At 43.4% G+C, this 20,849-nt stretch overlaps 2 protein-coding genes across 2 annotated transcripts; both read left to right on the forward strand.

Moving 5' to 3' along the window:
- Positions 1-4,287: 4,287 nt before the first annotated feature.
- On the forward strand, positions 4,288-8,641 carry LOC144105516 (uncharacterized). Its single transcript, XM_077638636.1, has 2 exons — positions 4,288-4,597; positions 7,278-8,641. Exons 1-2 carry the CDS (start codon positions 4,328-4,330, stop codon positions 8,409-8,411), a joined length of 1,404 nt encoding a protein of 467 aa, XP_077494762.1. The 5' UTR covers positions 4,288-4,327; the 3' UTR covers positions 8,412-8,641.
- An 8,082-nt stretch (positions 8,642-16,723) lies between these two features.
- On the forward strand, positions 16,724-20,797 carry LOC144105517 (uncharacterized). The gene is made up of 2 exons (XM_077638637.1): positions 16,724-17,129; positions 19,459-20,797. Exons 1-2 carry the CDS (start codon positions 16,860-16,862, stop codon positions 20,614-20,616), a joined length of 1,428 nt encoding a protein of 475 aa, XP_077494763.1. The 5' UTR covers positions 16,724-16,859; the 3' UTR covers positions 20,617-20,797.
- The last annotated feature ends 52 nt before the right edge of the window (positions 20,798-20,849 follow it).

Genomic DNA, 20,849 nt, shown 5'->3' on the forward strand with positions numbered 1-20,849 from the left:
CGTGTTTGTACTCGGCGATCACTTTTAGGGGCGTTGAAAGAAACTATAAAGAGGAAAAATCTTCTTTACTATACCATTCCGCTGAATAGTTCAGTCGGGACACGGTGTGCCTGATGGCCTGGTGCAGTCGCCTTTTAACTTCCTCGCTGCTTTAGCTGCCGCCAGCTGTGTGGACTACCTGCTACATTATGTGCCGAAAAAAATTATTTTTTTCTCTTTCGTCTGAAACGCTGAAAATTTGCAGTTTTGCTAAAAATGCAACAAGGTTGTTTCTTGACCTAGCAAACGTGCAAGAAGAGAGGGACTTGGGAAAGTCACAGGTCACGCCGCTAGCTTGCATGAGATTTTTATTGACGACACGGAAGCGTATATATACTGAATCGAGTTCAACGAAACATGGAGATTGGGTCGCCGGGGTGGCACAGAGGTTATGGCGTTCGGCTGCTGACTTAAAGACTCGGATTTGATCCCGCCCACGGAGGTCACAGTTCGAAGAAGACAAAATGCTACTGGCCCTGCATTGTGCGACGTCAGTGCACGTTAAAGAACCCCAGTTGGTCGAAATTTCCGGAGTCCTTCACTGCGGCGTCTCTCATAGCCTGAGTCACATTGGGACATTAAACCCCCATAAACATCGCACAATAAAGAGACACCGAATTAACTCAACACAGGCATGAGCCATTTACCTCCAAGAATACCATTTCCTTTTGTCAGAGATTAAATGACGGTGCGCTGACGCACTCAGTTGTCTTCGTGTTAGTAATCTTGCTGTTATACTCTTACGGATGTAACTGTCTTTGCTTCACGCCTTAATGCGTCAGAGCCGGCCAGACTAACCTAACCTAATCATTAAAATTTTGTTTATGCTTCACTTAGCTGCTTGGTGTTCCCTTCTCGCTTATTGTTTTTGTATCCTGCACGCTAACTCACAACCGATCAAAATTTATCTGCACGCGTCCTGAGGAAGAAAATCTGCTCGTAATAAGTTGGCGCAGAATTTTATAAACTCGGGTTCTTTCGAAGTTATTTTTGCGACTAAACGAAGGTAGTTGTACGTCTTTCATTTTGTTATTAAGGACTGGAGATAGTGTTGCAGGAAACGTGCTTAGAACAGGAAACCCGGTTCCGTTTAGCGGAATGCAGCATGATTCATATTTACGGTCCATTCTTATGATCCATTGTTATCAACTTCCCTCAAAAGACCATTCACGTTTACGGCTGTTTCAATGGCTCCTCGTACCTTGCACTTATCCCTCCCATTACGGTGCGGTTCAGGTGTCCAACGATATATGAGACAGATACTGCGCCATTTCCTTCCCAAAAAAACAATTATTATTATTATTATTATTATTATTATTATTATTATTATTATTATTATTATTATTATTATTATTATTATTATTATTATTATTATTATTATTATTATTATTATTATTGCGAGCTTAGGAGGTGAAGAGCATATCTGTAGGAAAAATGCTTAAAACGGAGAACCCGGTTCCGCTTTGCAGAACACAGTATGATCCAATCTTATGATCCATTCTTATCGCATGCCCTCAGCACGCTATTAACGTTTAGGGGTTCTTGCAACAGTTCCTCATACTTTGAAGGGTTTTTGTGAGCTTTGAAGGTGCAGCTTATACCAGTTGGGTGATAAACTAGGCGAGGAAGCTAGGGAGTTTTATTGCGCTCTGCAGTTTCGATCGCTGTAGACAGCCATGACGTTTAACCCTGTGTTCCTGGTTGTTATGAGCACCGATTCCAAACCCTAGACATGCTGTGTTGAAGCACCCAGAGCAATGGGAGCAATGTTAGAAGCGCAGTGTTTCAACACGCCAACGCATTTGATGCAAATAACACCAATGCACGCCTAGGCTTTTTTTTTACCTAGACACAGATTTGATAACGGAACCTTAGCAGGGAGACCAGCATAATAGTGGGATTGTACGGGTCCTGCTTTAGGCATACACCTGATGCGCTTAAATGCTGCATTAGATGTAACTACCGCAATCTGAAACATTTCTAGAAAACAATGCGCACAAAGGTATTTCTCACACGATATTCTCACACTGAAGTCCAATGAAGAGAAAATAAAAGCTATAAAAAGTTTATTTAACGATGCAGTGAGTAAATTGCTTTAATGAATAGTGAAACGAATCTGAGCGGCGTGATGCACTGCCATGAGCGCGTTAGGAGTTTATTTTATTATGGTTATTATTTACAGGGGCTGCGGTCTCAGGAGACCAAGCAGGTGGGCATGTATGTACTATATTTTCTTTCTATTAACAACAAGTGATATATATGCTTTTCTCTTTGCCATGTGAAGCAGGAAAGCAAAAAGAGAGCAGAAATAAAGAAGTTCGCATTTCAGTTTTGTAGAATGATGATCCTCCCGTAATGTCAACAGAAATATACTTGCATGCACTGCCCCGCAGAATAAATATAACCGGAAGGAAGGAGAGAAAAACAGTACCGAGCAGTATGACACAAAATACATGAGTAGCGCCTCGTCAAAATTTTCAGTGCAAAAAAAATGCAGAGGGGAGGTAATTCTACTGACTAACTGTACGAGGAAAAAGGAATTTAAAACAATTTAGTGCGTGCGTGGAAAAGCAGCAATTTATGAGCGTGACGGTGCCTTGACACGCGTGGAACGATGGTTGAATGTATGGCCAGCCATTAAATTCCAGCAATATGTCATATCTCGTGAAAAAAATTTAAGTCGTGCTACAGGCACGACTTAAATAAAGTCGTGCTACATACCCGCCGCGGTGGCTTAGTGGTTAGGGCGCTCGGCTACTGATCCGGTGTTCCCGGTGTCTAACCACAGCGCGGCGGCTGCGTTTTTATGGAGGCAAAACGCTAAGGCGCCCGTGTGCTGTGCCTAGTCAGTGCACTTTAAAGATCCCCAGGTTGTCAAAATTATTCCGGAGCCCTCCACTACGGCACCTCTCTCTTCCTTTCTTCTTTCACTCCCTCCTTTATCCCTTCCCTTACGGCGCAGTTCAGGTTTCTACGATATATAAGACAGGTACTACTCATTTCCTTCTCCCAAAACCAATTATTAATATTAAGTCGTGCTACAGCTCTTCGCGATTCTAAGGTAAAGATATGGTTGTCAGCCATGAGTTGTGATTGGGAATCAGTGGACCTGACGTTCTTGAACTGCTCGCAGCGGAACCATTTCAAGTTATCCTTTAGATGAAAGGGATCCCTGCTATTGCTGCGCATATTAATTTCGGCAATATGTAAGTTATCTAGGCTAGAAGTTCCAAGAAAATCGCGGAAAAGAACAAAATCAGTTGCCGCAATCAGTAAAATATTTTTTCCAGCTTAGAGAAACACGACGAAAAAAATCTGGTTATATTTGGGTTTCAGAATGCGGTGGTTCGTTTCAGCTGCATACCAATTTCTTTATTTAGAGCACAGTAAAAGAGGAGAGCTCATTTATGCTTAATCTAAAGATATGACGAAAAATATATTTTACCACAACACTGAGAGAATGGGATTAGTGTCAGTAAAAGTAATGACAATACGAAGTTCTCGCGAATGACGAAGGCAAGGGAGCTCACTTTTCCACTTGACCATCTGACTGACGTTCCCGTTTCTCGAAGGGCTCCCTCCGTAGTCCCTGCGGTGTGTTTTGTCTTGACCATAAGGCATTTTTATATATTCGTAAATAAAGCTGTAATGACTCAAACTACACAGAAGTTTTTTTCACCTGCTGTGTTCAGTTTTTTGTCGATCAAAATGTGGGACAGCATATCTGGAACACTACAATGCACCAAAGAGAGAAATTCCTTAGAAATGCTCCGTGTACATCTGTTGTGAACGCTCTCAAGTGCTCATCATAGTGTATTTGAAATTTTACCGACGACTCTAAAGTTTCTTGTAGACATGACGATGCACGACGCATACTGCCCTAGCGGTCTCTCTTTGTCAGATTTTTAATGCACTGACACCAGACAGGACTGCGTTTCGATACTCCTCGAGTACTGAGACGGGAAAAATATTCTTATGCACTTAACTGAGCTTTGGTGTTCATAGAAATACACCGCAAAACAAAATTGTGCACAAGTCGTCCTGAGTGATATCTGCCTCTGCCAGTAAGACAACTGGGTTCGCTGAAAGAGGAACGTTTTTCAAACGTTGCCTTGCGACCAACAAAAGGCACCAGACCTCGGAGCGATTGTAGTCATGGCGACAGCTGGGGAAAAAAGAAAAGCAGGGGGAAATATCTTAGGAGCGCGTGTAATCCTAGGGCAAAAATCGCAGTCGCGCTGATAGTAGTGAAGCTAGCTATCGCCCTGCAGCGACGGCTCCTGGAATAATGGAGTACATCCTGGTCGGGTTCTCTTCAGACCTCGACTGGAGACCCCTGAGTTTCGTGAAGCCAATTCCAGGGTATAGGGTATGTGACGCCTGTGGACTGGTGCACAAGAGAACCGCCTTGCTTCCTTGTAAGCACATGCTTTGCGAGCTTTGCTACGACCGCTCGGCGCAGGATGAAGCACGGGTGTGCCCGCTTGACGGCCGCCTGAGCGAGGATCGTGACGTCGAACTCAGGGATCTCGATTGTGCAGAGCTGCTCGGCAGAGAGGTAGGTGAAGGGTTCATGAGTAAGAGGGGTTTTGTTTGTTTTTTCTTTCATGATAGTCGTTCCGTTTCAAAAATCTCGGGAGGGTCTGGATATGTGGCTGGTAGCGTGTAAAAGCATGGGTATTCCTCTTACAAAAACTAGCACCGCCCGCTTAGCACACTTTTGGTATACTATTTGTACTATACATTTAATGCAAAAAATGGAACCATTGCAGCTGATTCATCTTCAATACACCATTTATGTGGCAAGTGGTGCGATGAAGGCATGCAAGTAAAGCAATCCGCAGAAGTTGCTCTGTCTATTAACATGTTCAACTGATTAGTAGGACTTCGACACATTCTTTTTATTTGAGTAGGAAAAAGCGTTATTTCGTTTATTAATAAAGCAACCACAGAATTAAATCACATAAAGTAATGTTTGGTCAATTCTAGTCTTTTGACGAATGGATTATGCCGAGCTTAGAAAACTTGAATGTACTTTGAAAGGCCTTCAAGAATAGACCTATTTGCAAGTGGACACTGCACATAGCTAAGCTCCTATAAATCTCCTAAGCATAACGAGCCACATCTTTTAGAGAAGGCAATCCCTGAAAGAGGCTGCACGGGGGAGAAGGCGCTACGTACCCAGGATTCGTATTATGGGAGGTAGGCATAAATAATAACGCGTAATATTTCTCAAATTCTGGAATAATTTTACTCACGCTTGTAACTAAGGCACCCGAACAATTAAGTGCTTTCGTTAATTTGCCAACGCCATGGCCCGGTAATGAAGCAACGCCTGTTCAGTGGGTGGTTCGAAGTACGTAACCGATTACGGGCAGCCTCCAAGTATCCTACATCGGACGGTTGAAGATCGCATGACAAAGCTTCGACTTAATTTGAGTACGAGTGAGGACCCTCAATTTAAAACCCATGATTGCGTAAAGGCCCTTCAGTAACCCTTTACTTTCGGGTTTTAACGGACGAGATTATCTACCTATTTCACTGGCTCTGGGTAGGAGTCCCTGTTGCTTAATTGTTAGCATGGCTTTTCATTTCAGAAAAGAAACTTTGTGAAAAAAATACAAAGAAGCGAATAAACAACACCAAACCAGTATAACTGAAAAAAACGTACAAACCTACAAAGGCGCCTCTTTAAATGTAAGCCTGACTGGGCAGGGGATCAAAAGAAGCTTCCAGTGCAGTGTGCAAAAATAACAGTCATTGACATTTGTTAGGTATGCGCTCATAAGGGAAGGGTTCCTTTGGGGAGAAGCCAGACAGCTAATAAAGCCGAATTATGCGTTTTTCCATGCGCTGTGTATGCCAGCTATAAAGGTCATGTCTAGTGGAACATGAATGTGGTGCACTGTTCTAAACTAACATTCGAGTGGAAATCTACGTTTCTCTACAATGCGCTCCAGAGAATATCGAGAAGAACACCGTCTATTTGCAACTTACGAAGCATTGCTCGATAGGTTGACCTACGTCGAAAAGACGACAATTTACAATTTGCGACACATCAAGAGCTGCGAATGCCGACACTTTAAAAAAAACAAGTGCAGCTGAGATTTTACATTGCTATGCAGCTTGTTTAAAGTTCATAATTTCCTGAAGTGTGAATCAGACTTCTTCAGAACGCAGTGCACAAACTAAGTGTCCACGCGAATGTTCATCACATTGGCTATTGGTTCATCGTCATCATCATCATTTATTTTCCCTTAAAGGCCCCATGGGGCATTACATAAAGGGGGGGGGGACAAATGGTAATAACGGGTCACAAAGATAGAACACAAATATAAATGGCAAGCACAAATAAACGCAGTAAACGCATTGAAATTACCAAGACAATAAATAGGTAAATAAAAGGCATTCTACAGGAATTGAGAAGAGAAATAAGCAGTCAATAAGTGTTTAAATTTTACTGAGTTGTCTCATTGACTATATCGTCAGGGAGTACATTCCACTCGAATATAACAGTTGGCAAAAATGAATTATTGAACGCTTTAGTGGTACCATGAATACGCTGAACACTGTTGCAATAAAACAAAACGTTGTGTTATACCTTCGCACGCTAATCTTTTTACACACTCGAATCTTCTGCCGAATGTCCCGCAGCTGTTGGTAAGGTAGATAGACAGACAAGAGTGGGTAAAAACTTGTAAAGTTAACTTACAGTCAAAGAAAAGTGTTTAGATCCCAATAAACAGATCATTTAGAAAAGTCAGCTTATTTAGTATGACGCACAGCGAACGTTTAGCTGACGTGTAAAGCAGAAAATAGTTCAAAATGAAACAAACATAAAAATCATTGCGCCAAACACGTCCATCCAGAATGGTCTATCTTTTCGCACGAGTTGCGGTAGTGAATGGCTTGGGTTCCAAACCCCAACCCTTCTTAATTTGCTCAGTGTGTCCTGCGGGCAAGATCTATCATTGATTTCTTCTTACTTCTTTCGCAATGCCAGTGTTTATGCTTTTTTTCGTGTTATTTTTTCAATCATCACTTATATAATTCTTTCAATGAAATCTTTAGCCCTTCAGGATAGTCATTTTCCTGCTGTTGCTGTGCCCTGTTTCTCCCGCTTTTTCAGTACGAAGGGTGCGCCCCTCGGTCAAGCCAGTCATAGGCTCTTTGGTTCCACCCCTAACGTTGTAGATATTGAAATATATGTATTTGTTTCTCTATTTGTATCCTTCCAGGTGAAGTGTTGGAATCAAGAAAGTGGCTGCGAAGCCGTATTACCTGTTTCGAAGATTGCCCAGCACTTCCAGACTGGATGTGGACACCACTCCATTTACTGTCGCAAGTGTTCGGCGACCGTCCTCTACAACGACATCTGTGCGCACCTGAGGTCCGAGTACTGCACCTCTGCGACACCTGTATCTTCTGAACATGAATGGGGTTCAACCCGCAACGAGCAGGCAGCGCTCCCCACTTCCGCGACAGAAACTTCAGAGCGGTGTACCGATGAAACTAAAGCAGTGCCTGATACGATGTTTGCTCACAGCAGCGTACAGGTTCACACAGTAAGCGATCTAAGTAAAACTGTAGAAAAATGTAATAAGACATTGAGACAGGAGCTCCAGCGATGCATTAAAAGCGTCAAGGAGACAATGATACAAGCGGTGGATCAAGTAATAAAAGAACAGCGTGCTCAGAGAGCACGCTTGGATGCAATCACTGCATTTAGTGAGGAAACAAGAGACGGCATGATTTCAAGTAACGACAGAATGATGAGAGGGGAAATAATATTAAGAAAGGAATTGGATGAAGCGGCCAAAAGACAGCTTGAAATGATTTACCATATCAGTGAAGGCGTCGAAGAGGTTAAAGGGGAAGTAAAAGAGAGCAAGGAGAAAATTGACCGAGTTGTAAAAATGTTGAGGAAAAGTAATGTGCTGGAATCCAGCTGCGAGTTTTCTATAAGAGGCGTGAAATCACTCCGAGAAGAAACACTGAGGAATGGATTCGCGGTATACCAAGCCGATAATGTGTATTTACAGGGCTACTGCATATTAGCTGGAGTCAACCTCCGAAATCAGAGTGGAACAATAACTCTGCATGCGCGGATCCGTTTGCGCATGGGAGACATGGACGACGCTGTGCAGTGGCCGTTCATTATAACAGTCAATTTGCGTGTCAAGCACCCAGTTCGACGGGAAGACCGTGAGATCAGGGAAACTATTGGCCCAAATGTTTGTGGCAGTGAAAGACCGCACGAGAGTAGCACTGCTGCTTTTTTTACCAAATCTTGTCTCAACCTCGATGAATTGCTCAGTGAGGGTTTTGCTGAAGGTGATGAATTAAGGGTGGCGTTTAAATTGCAGAAGTGATTGCCGCTTTCATGAAACGAGGATTGAGGAGAGTTCCTTGGCCACGGTATATAGTTCATATAGGTATATAGATCATTACTGCATTTGATTGGTCTCACCTTTGTTCCATTTTTATTCTTGAAATATTAAAGGAAACTGGGTTTATGATTTTTGTATTTAAAATATTATTACCCAAATTTCATTAAATAAAATGGACATTGCTAAAAATTCAAGCGAACATCTCATATGTCCAGAAGTTTTTTTGAATAAGCCACATTATACTATTGTGTGCACCAGACTATTTCCACGTTCTGTATTTACATATCAGCGCTTCCAACAAAGAGTATTTCTCCGTTAACATTCTTGTTTTGTGCATTACACAGATACAGATTGCCAAAAAAGGCACTAATTTTCGTTTTGAATTCTTTGCTTACTGACAAATCTACTCCTAGGCGACTGGATATGACGGTAATAGTCGTCTTATAAACATGTCCACGGGGTTACGGCAGGTAAGCGTGTTTGTGTACAGTGGTTAAGCTGTGTTGTGACCCCGTGTTACTCTTTGGGAGTTTGTGGGTTTTAATTTCCAAACCCCTGGTACGGATTGTGTGTTTTCGCATTTGTAGTTATAAGCAGTCATCCAACTTCAACCACAATTAAGCTACCTGTTTAATACGGCCTCCCACTTCGAAAAGCTCTGTTCGTGTAGGCACGCCAGCACTATCTCCACGCTCAGAACTCTCCTCACCAGCCACCGATACCTGGATTCTAATCCCGCGGCCATTACAACCAAACTTGAAGACATTACAGTCTCATTCAAACCTCTCATTAGGGTATTGGATATGCTCATCACGAACGGCGGCTTCAACAGAGCCACCATTAAATAACTCCGCTCCGATGTCCAGAACACCACTACGCTCAGTCGTAGAGAGAAAGAGTGAGAGCATAGTGGTAGACGGAAGGCAGGGAGGTTACCCAGAAGAATTTCCAGTTGGCTACCCTCCAGTGGAGGGCAGGGATGAGGGGGGCTGTAAAGGAATAAGAAGTAGAGCAGTACGGTCCGTAGTAAGCATGGCAACCAATGACAAATACACTGAAAGTCACAGGCCGTCGCAACTGTAGTCCGCACACATTGAGGGCCGCCGAGCGCTGCTACCTGAGGAGAACAGATCGACACACCTCTACCACTAACTCATTCGCAGAATTTTTAATGGACACAGGAATGAGGGAGGCAGAAGCACGACGCCCTGCTCAGGCTTTCCGCATCACCAAACTTATTTATACTCACCGCTATCTGTATCTCGCTCCAAAACCAGGAACCAATAAATAGAATTGTCAGATGCATAAGTAAAGCGGCCCTTCCCTTCCAGAATTCAACTTCCAAAAAAAATTTTCAAATTAGGTGTACATAACACTATAGCGGAATTCATTGAAGATCAACTCACGCGGCAATACTATCGCCCATCTCAAACACTTACCGGAAGAATCTTCTGAAAAGACTCAAAATCGCCCGCGACGACCTGATTTCGTATCAGCTTAACATCTCTCTCGAAACAGAAAAAGATGTTTATATTCCACCTGTGCCCAAAAACACCCACCCTGGGCATTACAAAGATCGTCGAACAGCTCGAACAGCAGCCCTTAATAAGCATCACTCTGCAGATCCAGCATTCGCATACGCAGACGCTGCGGTGGATTTTACCACTTCAGCCCATGCCATCCCAGTACTTAATCGGGATCATATTCCCTGGTCAGCTTTAACTCTCAATCTATTCAGCATCCGGTCGAGGCTGAAGATGCAGCTATAGGTCTCGCCATTATTCAGACCCCCTCCCCCAAGCGCACAATACATTCTCGGGTTCTAAATCAGTCATACGAAATTTTTCCAAACAACGGGTTCACACATCACCGCGGCTTGTCCTGAACAGTGCTGTAGCACCTAATCGGCTAGTTAGACTGATCTGGGTTCCAGCACACTGCGGACATGTGGGGAAGTCGGCCGCACATAATCGCGCCCGCCCGAGGAATAGTCGACCGGCCGGTGGATGGCCTCCCCACGTTGCGCAGTGCAACAGACCACATGGAGACATACCATGAAACTACACTCCACTGCCGTGGCTCTCGGCTAGTTTACTCCCCCCTTCAAAAGTCACTCAGTAATGCGGAGCAAGTCATTTGGTGACGAATTCAGACAGACACTTTTCCGAGCTCCTTCCCGCGTCCCCTCATGACCCCTGCGGAGTATGATCCGGCAAGCAAATTATGCCAACGCCCTAAAGCAGATGTATGTCGCATACTTAGGGCCTGCCCTAATAGTCCACTTGCCCCTTTTGTAGCGATAGCTACATTACGGTAGCATTTCGAACCTTCAGTGTGGCCGTGGTGGCGCAGCCATCACCATATGGTCACGTGACCACGTGGTCACGTGGCGCGGAGCAGCGCCGCGCGGGCGTAACCGAGCTGCAACAGCTGCGCGCATGCGCAGTGTCAAGTGGGGCGTAGTTGAAGAAGGAACGCCCAGAGACACGGAGCGGCGAAAGAGGGACTTTCCAATTTCCTGAGCAAGTTCCACTCAGCCATCTGTAGATATCGCAGAAAGGAAACCAGCGCAAAGTACGGAGACACAGAACAGGAACACAGGACGACGCTGGTCTGCGTCCTTTGGGATGTTTGTTTTTTCTGCAATCATGCGCCGACTCGCCCAGCTCGCCACACTACAGTAGCTAGCGCGTCACTCCAGGTTTAAAGGGGCTCTGAAACACCTTCCGAGGAAAGCCCATCAACTCGCTTAATCACTGCATTGTGCTGTCATGAAAACCTACGCCAAATAATATACTTCAACACGCACCAGAGGACCCACAATCACGCGCGAAAGTTGAAAGGCCCTTCCCGGCGACTTTTTCATGCTCGCACCCTGTTGGAATTCAGGTAGCAGCATACCACCGCTGCCACCAATTGTCGGGATTCAGGTAGCGTGACTGGGCCGGAGAAGATACGAGGACGTTCGGAGGAAGAAAATACTTGGAAAAATTTGTACAAAGACTATTTACATAATGTACCAGTGAGGGCAACTGACATTGCGAATCATTGCGAATGATTGCGAATCATTGACAAGGTAATCTGCATATTATATGGGTAGTACTCGCTTGAATACAGACGTAAGCATGTTTCGATCAATTTCTGCAGTCGATGCACCTTTCGCAGGCTGAAATACCTGCCAGAAGAATGCTTAAAATACAGTTCGATCAAAATGCAGAATTTTGTGCAAACATCCTGTAAACACTGACATCTTTTAAGCTTATTGAATAATGCGCAGGAGTATGCTAGCTTCAGTTTTGCCTTTTTTTTTGCACCTTTTTATCCTTCTTTAACAGCATCCTTTTTTAAAATGTCTAGTAGTTAACACAACATATTGCTTCTACCGTGGCTGCGGTGGGGCGCACAAGAATACCGGCTTGCATTCTTACACGCACACGCTTTGCGAGAGTTGCTACGACCAGTCAGCGGAGGTCGAAGCTCGGCTCTCTCCCCTAGACCAACATCAGAACATGGACCGTGACGTCGACATAAACGACTGCGATCTGGAAGGCCTGCAAAGCAGAGGGGAAGGAATATTGTAAAACGTACTTCTCGACTATCGTAATTTTCTTTTCTATCATCCTTTTACGAAAATATGTAATGAGTTAAGACTCATAGGTTCTCTTCATCGCCTCTCTGCATAGTTCCTAATAAAGTGGTTAGTTGAGTAGAATGAGGAGATTTTAATTAAACTGTGATGTGTTTTCGAACATTTAGTTGCGAATCAATAGCATTCCAAACGCACTACAGTTCACGGTGGAGCGTATCTGATTTAAACTCGATAATATGACGACCATTTTCATTTTGTAAAGAATTGCAAAAGCTGGGTTTGAATGAAATATTTGTAAAATTGCTATATATATATATATATATATATATATATATATATATATATATATATATATATATATATATATATATATAAACATTCCCCTATGCACCTTGATTTCGGTGACTGTTAGCTTCCTTAATATGTTTGTCAAACGAGCCCCTCACTTCATTTGCCTTGTCTGCTATATATATATATATATATATATATATATATATATATATATATATATATATATATATATATATATATATATATATATATATATATATATATATATATATATATATATATATGGGTGTGGACGCCCATTCATTGCCCCGGACCAAAAGCTTTCGCGCTGCTAGTTTTACACACATAAGATCATTTATGGAATTAAAGACACTGACTATTAGCCTTTCCCGATATGTGGAGAGAATGTACGCTAGCGTGCGCTCCCAACTGTGCACGAAGTGCGCCTAAGAGCATATTATGTGCGCTAAATGACGCGTAGTGTCTGCAGCCGTTGTCATGATTTTTGCCTACGTCACTATTCCTAAGGATGTATTGCGCCAATATCTGCCGCCAAGTTCGGGACAGCATAGCCGGTCGAGCTAAGCCAGATCATTATTAGTCCTCCAGATTGCACGAGTAGTTTTCGGCCGGCTACAGTTTTCTCCTTTTGAGAGGAAAGCACCCGAGAAGTGCAACAGTGTCCGTTTTAAAAATATACATCCTACCGCGTTCTGTCAGCTGACAGATGGCCAGCTCTCCTGAATTTGTCGAATTATTGGGCGCTCAATGATCTTACAGTATTCAGATCTTAACATAACATTGTTCCGTTTGTCGCGGTCTGAGATGGTAACCAGAAAGAAATATGAAGTCCTCCTAGTTCGATAATTGTAAACAAATTTTCAAACTTACAATAGCACCACCAATTTTATGAAGTGATAAAATGCAAGGGGGGGGGGGGGGGGGTTACTACACAGCTAAAGGGGTTATCTGACGCTCTCCAAAGAAAGGAGTACAGTCCCTAGTGTTATACTTGAATATAGTGTCGCTGTAATTGTCACGGTGCAGTGCATACCGCCATTGCAAATATTTCACACATTCTATACATGCATGCTTGAAAAAAACACCGTCAGATGCAGTAGGAAAAGTGACGTAGGCTTGAAAAAGACGCTGGTTGCAATGCGTAATGCCTGAAGCCTTTTCCCCTTCCTGCCAATGTAAGTTATGTAAGTTATCTTCCAGTGCGCTAAAAATGCCGCTCTACGTTGCCTTCACCCAAATTCGGACGTTCCTGTCTTGCGCTTAATGCGTCAGAGCCGGCCAGACTAACCCAACCTAATCATTAAAATTTTCTTTATGCTTCACATAGCTGCTTGGTGTTCCCTTCTCGCTTATTGTTTTTGTATCCTGTACATTAACTCCCAACCGATCAAAATTTATCTGCACGTGTCCTGGGGAAGAAAATCTGCTCGTAATAAGTTGGCTAAGATTTTTATAAACACAGGTTTTTTCGAAGTTATTTTTGCGCTTGAACGAAGGTAGTTGTACATCTTTCATTTTGTTCAGGAGTAAAACCAGTCAAAAGACGGGACACAGCGAAGAGACGAGGCACACACACGACGACTTTTAGTCCCCTAATCAATACCTCTTCTCCAGTGCAGAGTAGCCAACCGGAACCCCTTTCTGGTTAACATCCCTGCCTTTCCCTCCTCCTCTTTATCTATCTATCTCTATCTTTAGGAGGTGAAGTTCATATCAGTGGGAAAAATGACTAAAACGAGGAACCCGGTTCCGCTTTTCGGAACACAGTATGATCCATTCTTATGATCCATTTTTATCTACTTCCCTCAGCAGACTTTTACCGTTTAGGTGTTCTTGCAACAGTTCCTCATACTTTGAAGTGTTTTCGTGAGCTTTGAAGATGCCGCTTATATCAGTTGCGTGGTAAAGTTGACGAGGAAGCTAGGGAGTGTTATTGCGCTCTGCAGTTTTTATCACTGTAGACAGCCATGACGTTTAACCCTGTGTTCCTGGTTGTTATGAGCACCGATTCCAAACCCTAGACATGCTGTGTTGAAGCCCCCAGAGCAATGGGAGCAATGTTAGAAGCGCAGTGTTTCAACACGCCAACGCATTTGATGCAAATAACACCAATGCACGCCTAGGCTTTTTTTTTACCTAGACACAGATTTGATAACGGAACCTTGGCAGGGAGGCCAGAATAATTGTGGGATGGTACGGGTTCTGCTTTAGCCATAAGCCTGATGCGCTCAATTGCTGCATTAGATGTAACTACCGCAATCTGAAACATTTCTAGAAAACATTGCGCACAAAGATATTTCTCACACGATATTCTCACACCGAAGTCCAATGAAGAGAAAATAAAAGCTATAAAAAGTTTATTTAACGATGCAGTGAGTAAATTGGTTTCATGATTAGTGAAACGAATCTGAGCGGCGTGATGCACTGACATGATCGCGTTGGGAATTAATTTTATCATGGTTATTATTTAGAGGTACTGCGGTCTCAGGAGACCAAGCAGGTGGGCATGTATGTACTATATTTTCTTTCTATTAACATCAAGTGATATATATGCTTTTCTCTTTGGCATGTGAAGCAGGAAAGAAAAAAGAGAACAGAAATGAAGAAGTTCGCATTTCAGTTTTGTAGAATGGTGATCCTCACGTATTCTGAAGATAAATATACTTGCATGCACTGCCCCGCAGAATAAATATAACCGGATGAAAGGACAGAAAAAGGGCACCGAGCAGTATGACACAAAATACATGAGTAGCGCCTGGTCAAAATTCTCAGTGCAAAAAAAAAATGCACAGGGGAGACCATTTCACTGACTAACTGTACGAGGATTTAGTGCGTGCGTGGAAAAGCAGCCATTATTAGCGTGACGGTGCCTTGACACGCGTGGCAGGATGGTTGAATATATGGCCAGCCATTAAATTCCAGTGATATGTCATATCTCCTGAAAAAATTTTAAGTCGTGTACATGCCCGCCGCGGTGGCTCAGTGGTTAGGGCGCTCGGCTACTGATCCGGAGTTCCCGGGTTCGAACCCGACCGCGGTGGCTGCGTTTTTATGGAGGTAAAACGCTAAGGCGCCCGTGTGCTGTGCGATTTCATTGCGCATTAAAGATCCCCAGGTTGTCGAAATTATTCCGGAGCCCTCCACTACGGCACCTCTCTCTTCCTTTCTTCTTTCACTCTTTCCTTTATCCCTTCCCTTACGGCGTGGTTCAGGTGTCCAACGATATATAAGACAGGTACTGCGCATTTCCTTTCCCCAAAAACCAATTATTATGAATAAGTCATGCTACAGCTCTTCGCGATTCTAAGGTAAAGATATGGTTGTCAGCCATGAGTTGTGATGGGGAATCAGTGGACCTGACGTTGTTGAACTGCTCGCCGCGGAACCATTTCAAGTTATCCTTTAGATGAAAGGGATCCCTGCTATTGCTGCGTATAATAATTTCGGCAATATGTAAGTTATCTAGGCTAGAAGTTCCAAGAAAATCGCGGAAAAGAACAAAATCAGTTGCCGCAATCAGTAAAATATTTTTCCAGCTTAGAGAAACACGACGAAAAAAATCTGGTTATATTTGGGTTTCAGAATGCGCTGGTTCGTTTCAGCTGCATTCCAATTTCTTTATTTAGAGCACAGTATAAGAGGAGAGCTCATTTATGCTTAATCTAAAGATATGACGAAAAATATATTTTACCACAACACTACGAGAATGGGATTAGTGTCAGTAAAAGTAATGACAGTACGAAGTCCTTGAATTTGCGAATGACGAAAGCAAGGGAGCTCACTCTTCCACGTGACCATCTGACGTTCTCGTTTCTCGAAGGGCTCCCTCCGTAGTCCCTGTGGTTTCTTTTGTCTTGACCATAAGGCATTACTATATTCGTAAATAAAGCTGTAATGACTCAAACTACACAGAAGTTTTTTTCACCTACTGCCTTCAGTTTTTGTCGATCAAAATGTAGGACAACATAACTGGAACACTACAATGAACCAAAGAGAGAAATTCCTTATCTTATGTGAACGCATCTTATGTGAAGGCTTTCAAGTGCGCATCATAGTGCAATTGAAATTATACCGACGACACTAAAGCGGCTTGTAGACATGACGATACACGAGGCATACTACCCTGGCGGTCTGTCTTTGTGAGATTTTTGATGCACTGACACCAGACAGACCTGCGTTTCGATGCTCTTCGAGTACTGAGACGGGAAAAATATTCTTATGCACGTCACTGAGCTTTGGTGTTCATAGAACTACACCGCAAAAAAATTGTGCACAAGTCGTACTGAGCGATATCTGCCTCCGCCAGAAAGACAACTGGGTTCGCTGTAAGAGGAACTTTTTTCACACGTTGCCTTGCGACCAACAAAAGGCAGCAGACCTCAGAGCGATTGTAGTCATGGCGACAGCTGGGGAAAAAAGAAAAGCAGGGGGAAATATCTTAGGAGCGCGTGTAATCCTAGGGCAAAAATCGCAGTCGCGCTGATAGTAGTGCAGCTAGCTGTCGCGCTGCAGTGACGGCTCCTGGAATAATGGAGTACATCCTGGTCGGGTTCTCTTCAGACCTCGACTGGAGACCTCTGAGTTTCGTCAAGCCAATTCCAGGGTATAGGGTATGTGACGCCTGTGGACTGGTGCACAAGAGAACCGCCTTGCTTCCTTGTAAGCACATGCTTTGCGAGCTTTGCTACGACCGCTCGGCGCAGGATGAAGCACGGGTGTGCCCGCTTGACGGCCGCCTGAGCGAGGATCGTGACGTCGAACTCAGGGAGCTCGATTGTGCAGAGCTGCTCGGCAGAGAGGTAGGTGAAAAGTTCATGAGTAAGAGGGGTTTTGTTTGTTTTTTCTTTCATGATAGTCGTTCCGTTTCAAAAATCTCGGGAGGGTCTGGATATGTGGCTGGTAGCGTGTAAAAGCATGGGTATTCCTCTTACAAAAACTAGCACCGCCCGCTTAGCACACTTTTGGTATACAATTTGTACTATACATTTAATGCAAAAAATGGAACCATTACAGCTAATTCATCTTCAATACACAATTTTTGTGGCAAGTGGTGCGATGAAGGCATGCAAATAAAGCAATCCGCAGAAGTTGCTCTGTCTTTTAACATGTTCAACTGATTAGTAGGACTTCGACACATTCTTTTTATTTGAGTAGGAAAAAGCGTTATTTCGTTTATTAATAAAGCAACCACAGAATTAAATCACATAAAGTGATGTTTGGTCAATTCTAGTCTTTTGACGAATGGATTATGCCGAGCTTAGAAAACTTGAATGTACTTTGAAAGGCCTTCAAGAATAGACCTATTTGCAAGTGGACACTGCACATAGCTAAGCTCCTATAAATCTCCTAAGCATAACGAGCCACATCTTTTAGAGAAGGCAATCCCTGAAAGAGGCTGCACTGGGGAGAAGAAGGCGCTACGTACCCAGGATTTGTATTATGGGAGGTAGGCATAAATAATAACGCGTAATATTTCTCAAATTCTGGAATAATTTTACGCACGCTAGTAACTAAGGCACCCGAACAATTAAGTGCTTTCGTTAATTTGACAACGCCATGACCCGGTAATGAAGCAACGCCTGTTCAGTAGGTGGTTCAAAGTACGTAACCGATTACGGGCAGCCTCCAAGTATCCTACATCGGACGGTTGAAGATCGCATGACAAAGCTTCGACTTAATTTGAGTACGAGTGAGGACCCTCAATTTAAAACCTATGATTGCGTAAAGGCCCTTCAGTAACCCTTTACTTTCTGGTTTTAACGGACGAGATTATCTACATATTTCACTGGCTCTGGGTAGGAGTCCCTGTTGCTTAATTGTTAGCATGGCTTTTCATAGCAGAAAAGAAACTTTGTAAAAAAATACAAAGGAGCGAATAAACAACACCAAACCGGTATAACTGAAAAAAAAACGTACAAACCTACAAAGGCGCCTCTTTAAATGTAAGCCTGACTGGGCAGGGGATCAAAAGAAGCTTCCAGTGCAGTGTGCAATAATGACAGTCATTGACATTTGTTAGGTATGCGCTCATAAGGGAAGGGTTCCTTTGGGGAGAACCCAGACAGCTAATAAAGCCGAATTATGCATTTTTTTGCGCTATGTATGCCAGGCAATAAAGGTCATGTCTAGTGGAACATGAATGTGGTGCACTGTTCTAAACTAACATTCGAGTGGAAATCTACGTGCCTCTACAATGTGGTCTGGAGAATATCGAGAAGAACACCGTCTATTTGCAACTTACGAAGCATTGCTCGATAGATTGAGCTACGTCGAAAAGACAATAATTTACAATTTGCGACACATCAAGAGTTGCGAATGCCGTCACTTTTAAAAAAACAAGTGCAGCTGAAATTTTACAGTGCTAAGCAGCTTGTTTAAAGTTCAGAATTTCCTGAAGTGTGAATCAGACTTTTTTACAACGCGGTGCACAAACTAAGTTTTCACGCGAATGTCCATGAGATTGACTATTGGTTGCTTTTTACCTTCGCACGCTATTCCTTTTACACACTCAAATCTGCTGCCGAATGTCCTGCAGCTGTTGGTAAGGTAGATAGACAGAGAGGAGTGAGCAAAAACTTGTACAGTTAACTTCCAGTCAAAGAAAAGTGTTTAGTTCTCAATAAACAGATCATCTAGAAATGTCAGCTCATTTAGTATGTTGCACAGCGAACGTTTAGTTGACATGTAAAGCAGAAAATAGTTCAAAATGGAAGAAACGTAAAAGATCATTGCGCGAAACGCGTCCAACCAGAATGGTCCATCTTTTCACACGAGTTGGGATAGTCAATAGCTTGGGTTCATACACCAACACTTCTTAATTTGCGCAGTGTGTCCTGCGGGCAAAATCTCTTATTGATTTCTTCCTACTTCTTTCGCAATGCCAGTGCATATGCTTTTTTGTTATTTTTTCAATCATCACTTATAATTCTTTCAAGGAAATCTTTAGCCCTGCAGGATAGTCATTTTGTTGTGGTTGCTGTGCTCTCTTGCTGCCGCTTTTTCAGTACGAATTAGGTTGCGCCCCTTGGTCAATCCAGTCATAGGCGACTTTTTCGTCTCTTTGGTTTCACTCCTAACATTGTAGATATTCAAATATATGTATTTGTTTCTCTATTTGTATCGTTCCAGGTGAAGTGTTGGAATCAAGAAAGTGGCTGCGAAGCCGTATTACCTGCTTCGAAGATTGCCCAGCACTTCCAGACTGGATGTGGACACCACTCCGTTTACTGTCGCAAGTGTTCGGCAACCGTCCTCCACAACGACATCTGTGCGCACCTGAAGTCCGAGTACTGCACATCGGCGACACCTCTTCCACACGAGTATGGAAGGGATTCCAGGCACAAAGGCCAGCCGGCGCTCCTGGCGTCAGACACACAAACCTTACAAGGACCAACGAGTGATTTGAAAGCAATTCCTGACATGCGGCTTATTGACAGCAGCGAAGATGTTCACCAAGCAACGGAAAGTGCCTGCGCTGTAGAAAAATGCCATCAGACGGTGAGACACGAGCTCCAGAGAGGCATTAACAACGTCAAGGAAACAATGAGACGAGAGGTGGCGCGAATGACGGGTGAACACCGTGAAGGTCAGAGAGAATGTCTGAATGCACTCGCAGCGTTGCGCGATGAAACCAGAGAAAATACATTTGCGTGTGATGGCACTTTGAAAATTCTTTCCACAAGTGTGAAGAAACTAGAAAATGTTTTGGAAGATGAGCGGGAGATAAATGCAGGAAAGCAGCTTGAGAGGGTTTCCCAGATCGGAGGACTCATGGTGGAGGTCAGGGAGGAAGTGACAGAATGTAAGAAACTAATTAATCAAATCATAAAAATGCTCCGGAACACTAATGTGCAGGGCTCGCGTTACGACTTTTTCGTCAAAAGTGTGCAATCACTCCGAGAAGAAGCACTAAAGAATGGCTTCGCCGTATACCAGGGCGATAAAGTATATCTTCTCGGCTACTGCCTGTCACCTGGAGTGTACCTTCAAAAACAGGGTGAAAGCGTAACACTGCATGCAAGGATCCGCCTTAACGTGGGTGACATGGACGATATTGTACAATGGCCATTCACGAAAGCAGTCAAGCTGCGTGTCCTGCACCCAACTCAATGGGCAGAACGTGAGATCAACGAAACTATTTCCGGCAATGTTTCTGGTAGTGAAAGGCCGGACGAGAATAGCACTGCTGCTGTTTACACAACTTCTTCTCTCAACCTCGACGACTTGATCAATGACGGTTACGTAGAGCGTGATGAACTCAGGGTAAAGTTCCAAGTGCAGCCGTAATTCCCACTTTAATGAAGCAAGAAGCAAGGAAAGCTTCCAAGCTACTGCACTTTGTGATAGTCCTTGATTAAAAGTTGTCATACAGTGCGCATCGGTGGGGGTAGTTTGATCATTATTTTTTTCGACTGATGATTTTAGTGTTACCTTTTTAGCCCTGAATGAGGAAATGCAACTAAAGTATGTTTTTACATCTTCACAGACCCTTTAGAGTAAATTTATTTTAAATATTATAC

Source organism: Amblyomma americanum, chromosome 9 (genome assembly GCF_052857255.1).
Source record: "Amblyomma americanum isolate KBUSLIRL-KWMA chromosome 9, ASM5285725v1, whole genome shotgun sequence".
NCBI lineage: Eukaryota > Metazoa > Arthropoda > Arachnida > Ixodida > Ixodidae > Amblyomma > Amblyomma americanum.

Excerpts from the sequence above, each read along its gene's own strand:
- LOC144105516 (XM_077638636.1), top strand. The coding sequence starts at position 4,328 with ATGGAGTACATCCTGGTCGGGTTCTCTTCAGACCTCGACTGGAGACCC. Across the intron at positions 4,598-7,277 it reads CAGAGCTGCTCGGCAGAGAG|GTGAAGTGTTGGAATCAAGA; the intron begins GTAGGTGAAGGG and ends GTATCCTTCCAG.
- LOC144105517 (XM_077638637.1), top strand. The coding sequence starts at position 16,860 with ATGGAGTACATCCTGGTCGGGTTCTCTTCAGACCTCGACTGGAGACCT. Across the intron at positions 17,130-19,458 it reads CAGAGCTGCTCGGCAGAGAG|GTGAAGTGTTGGAATCAAGA; the intron begins GTAGGTGAAAAG and ends GTATCGTTCCAG.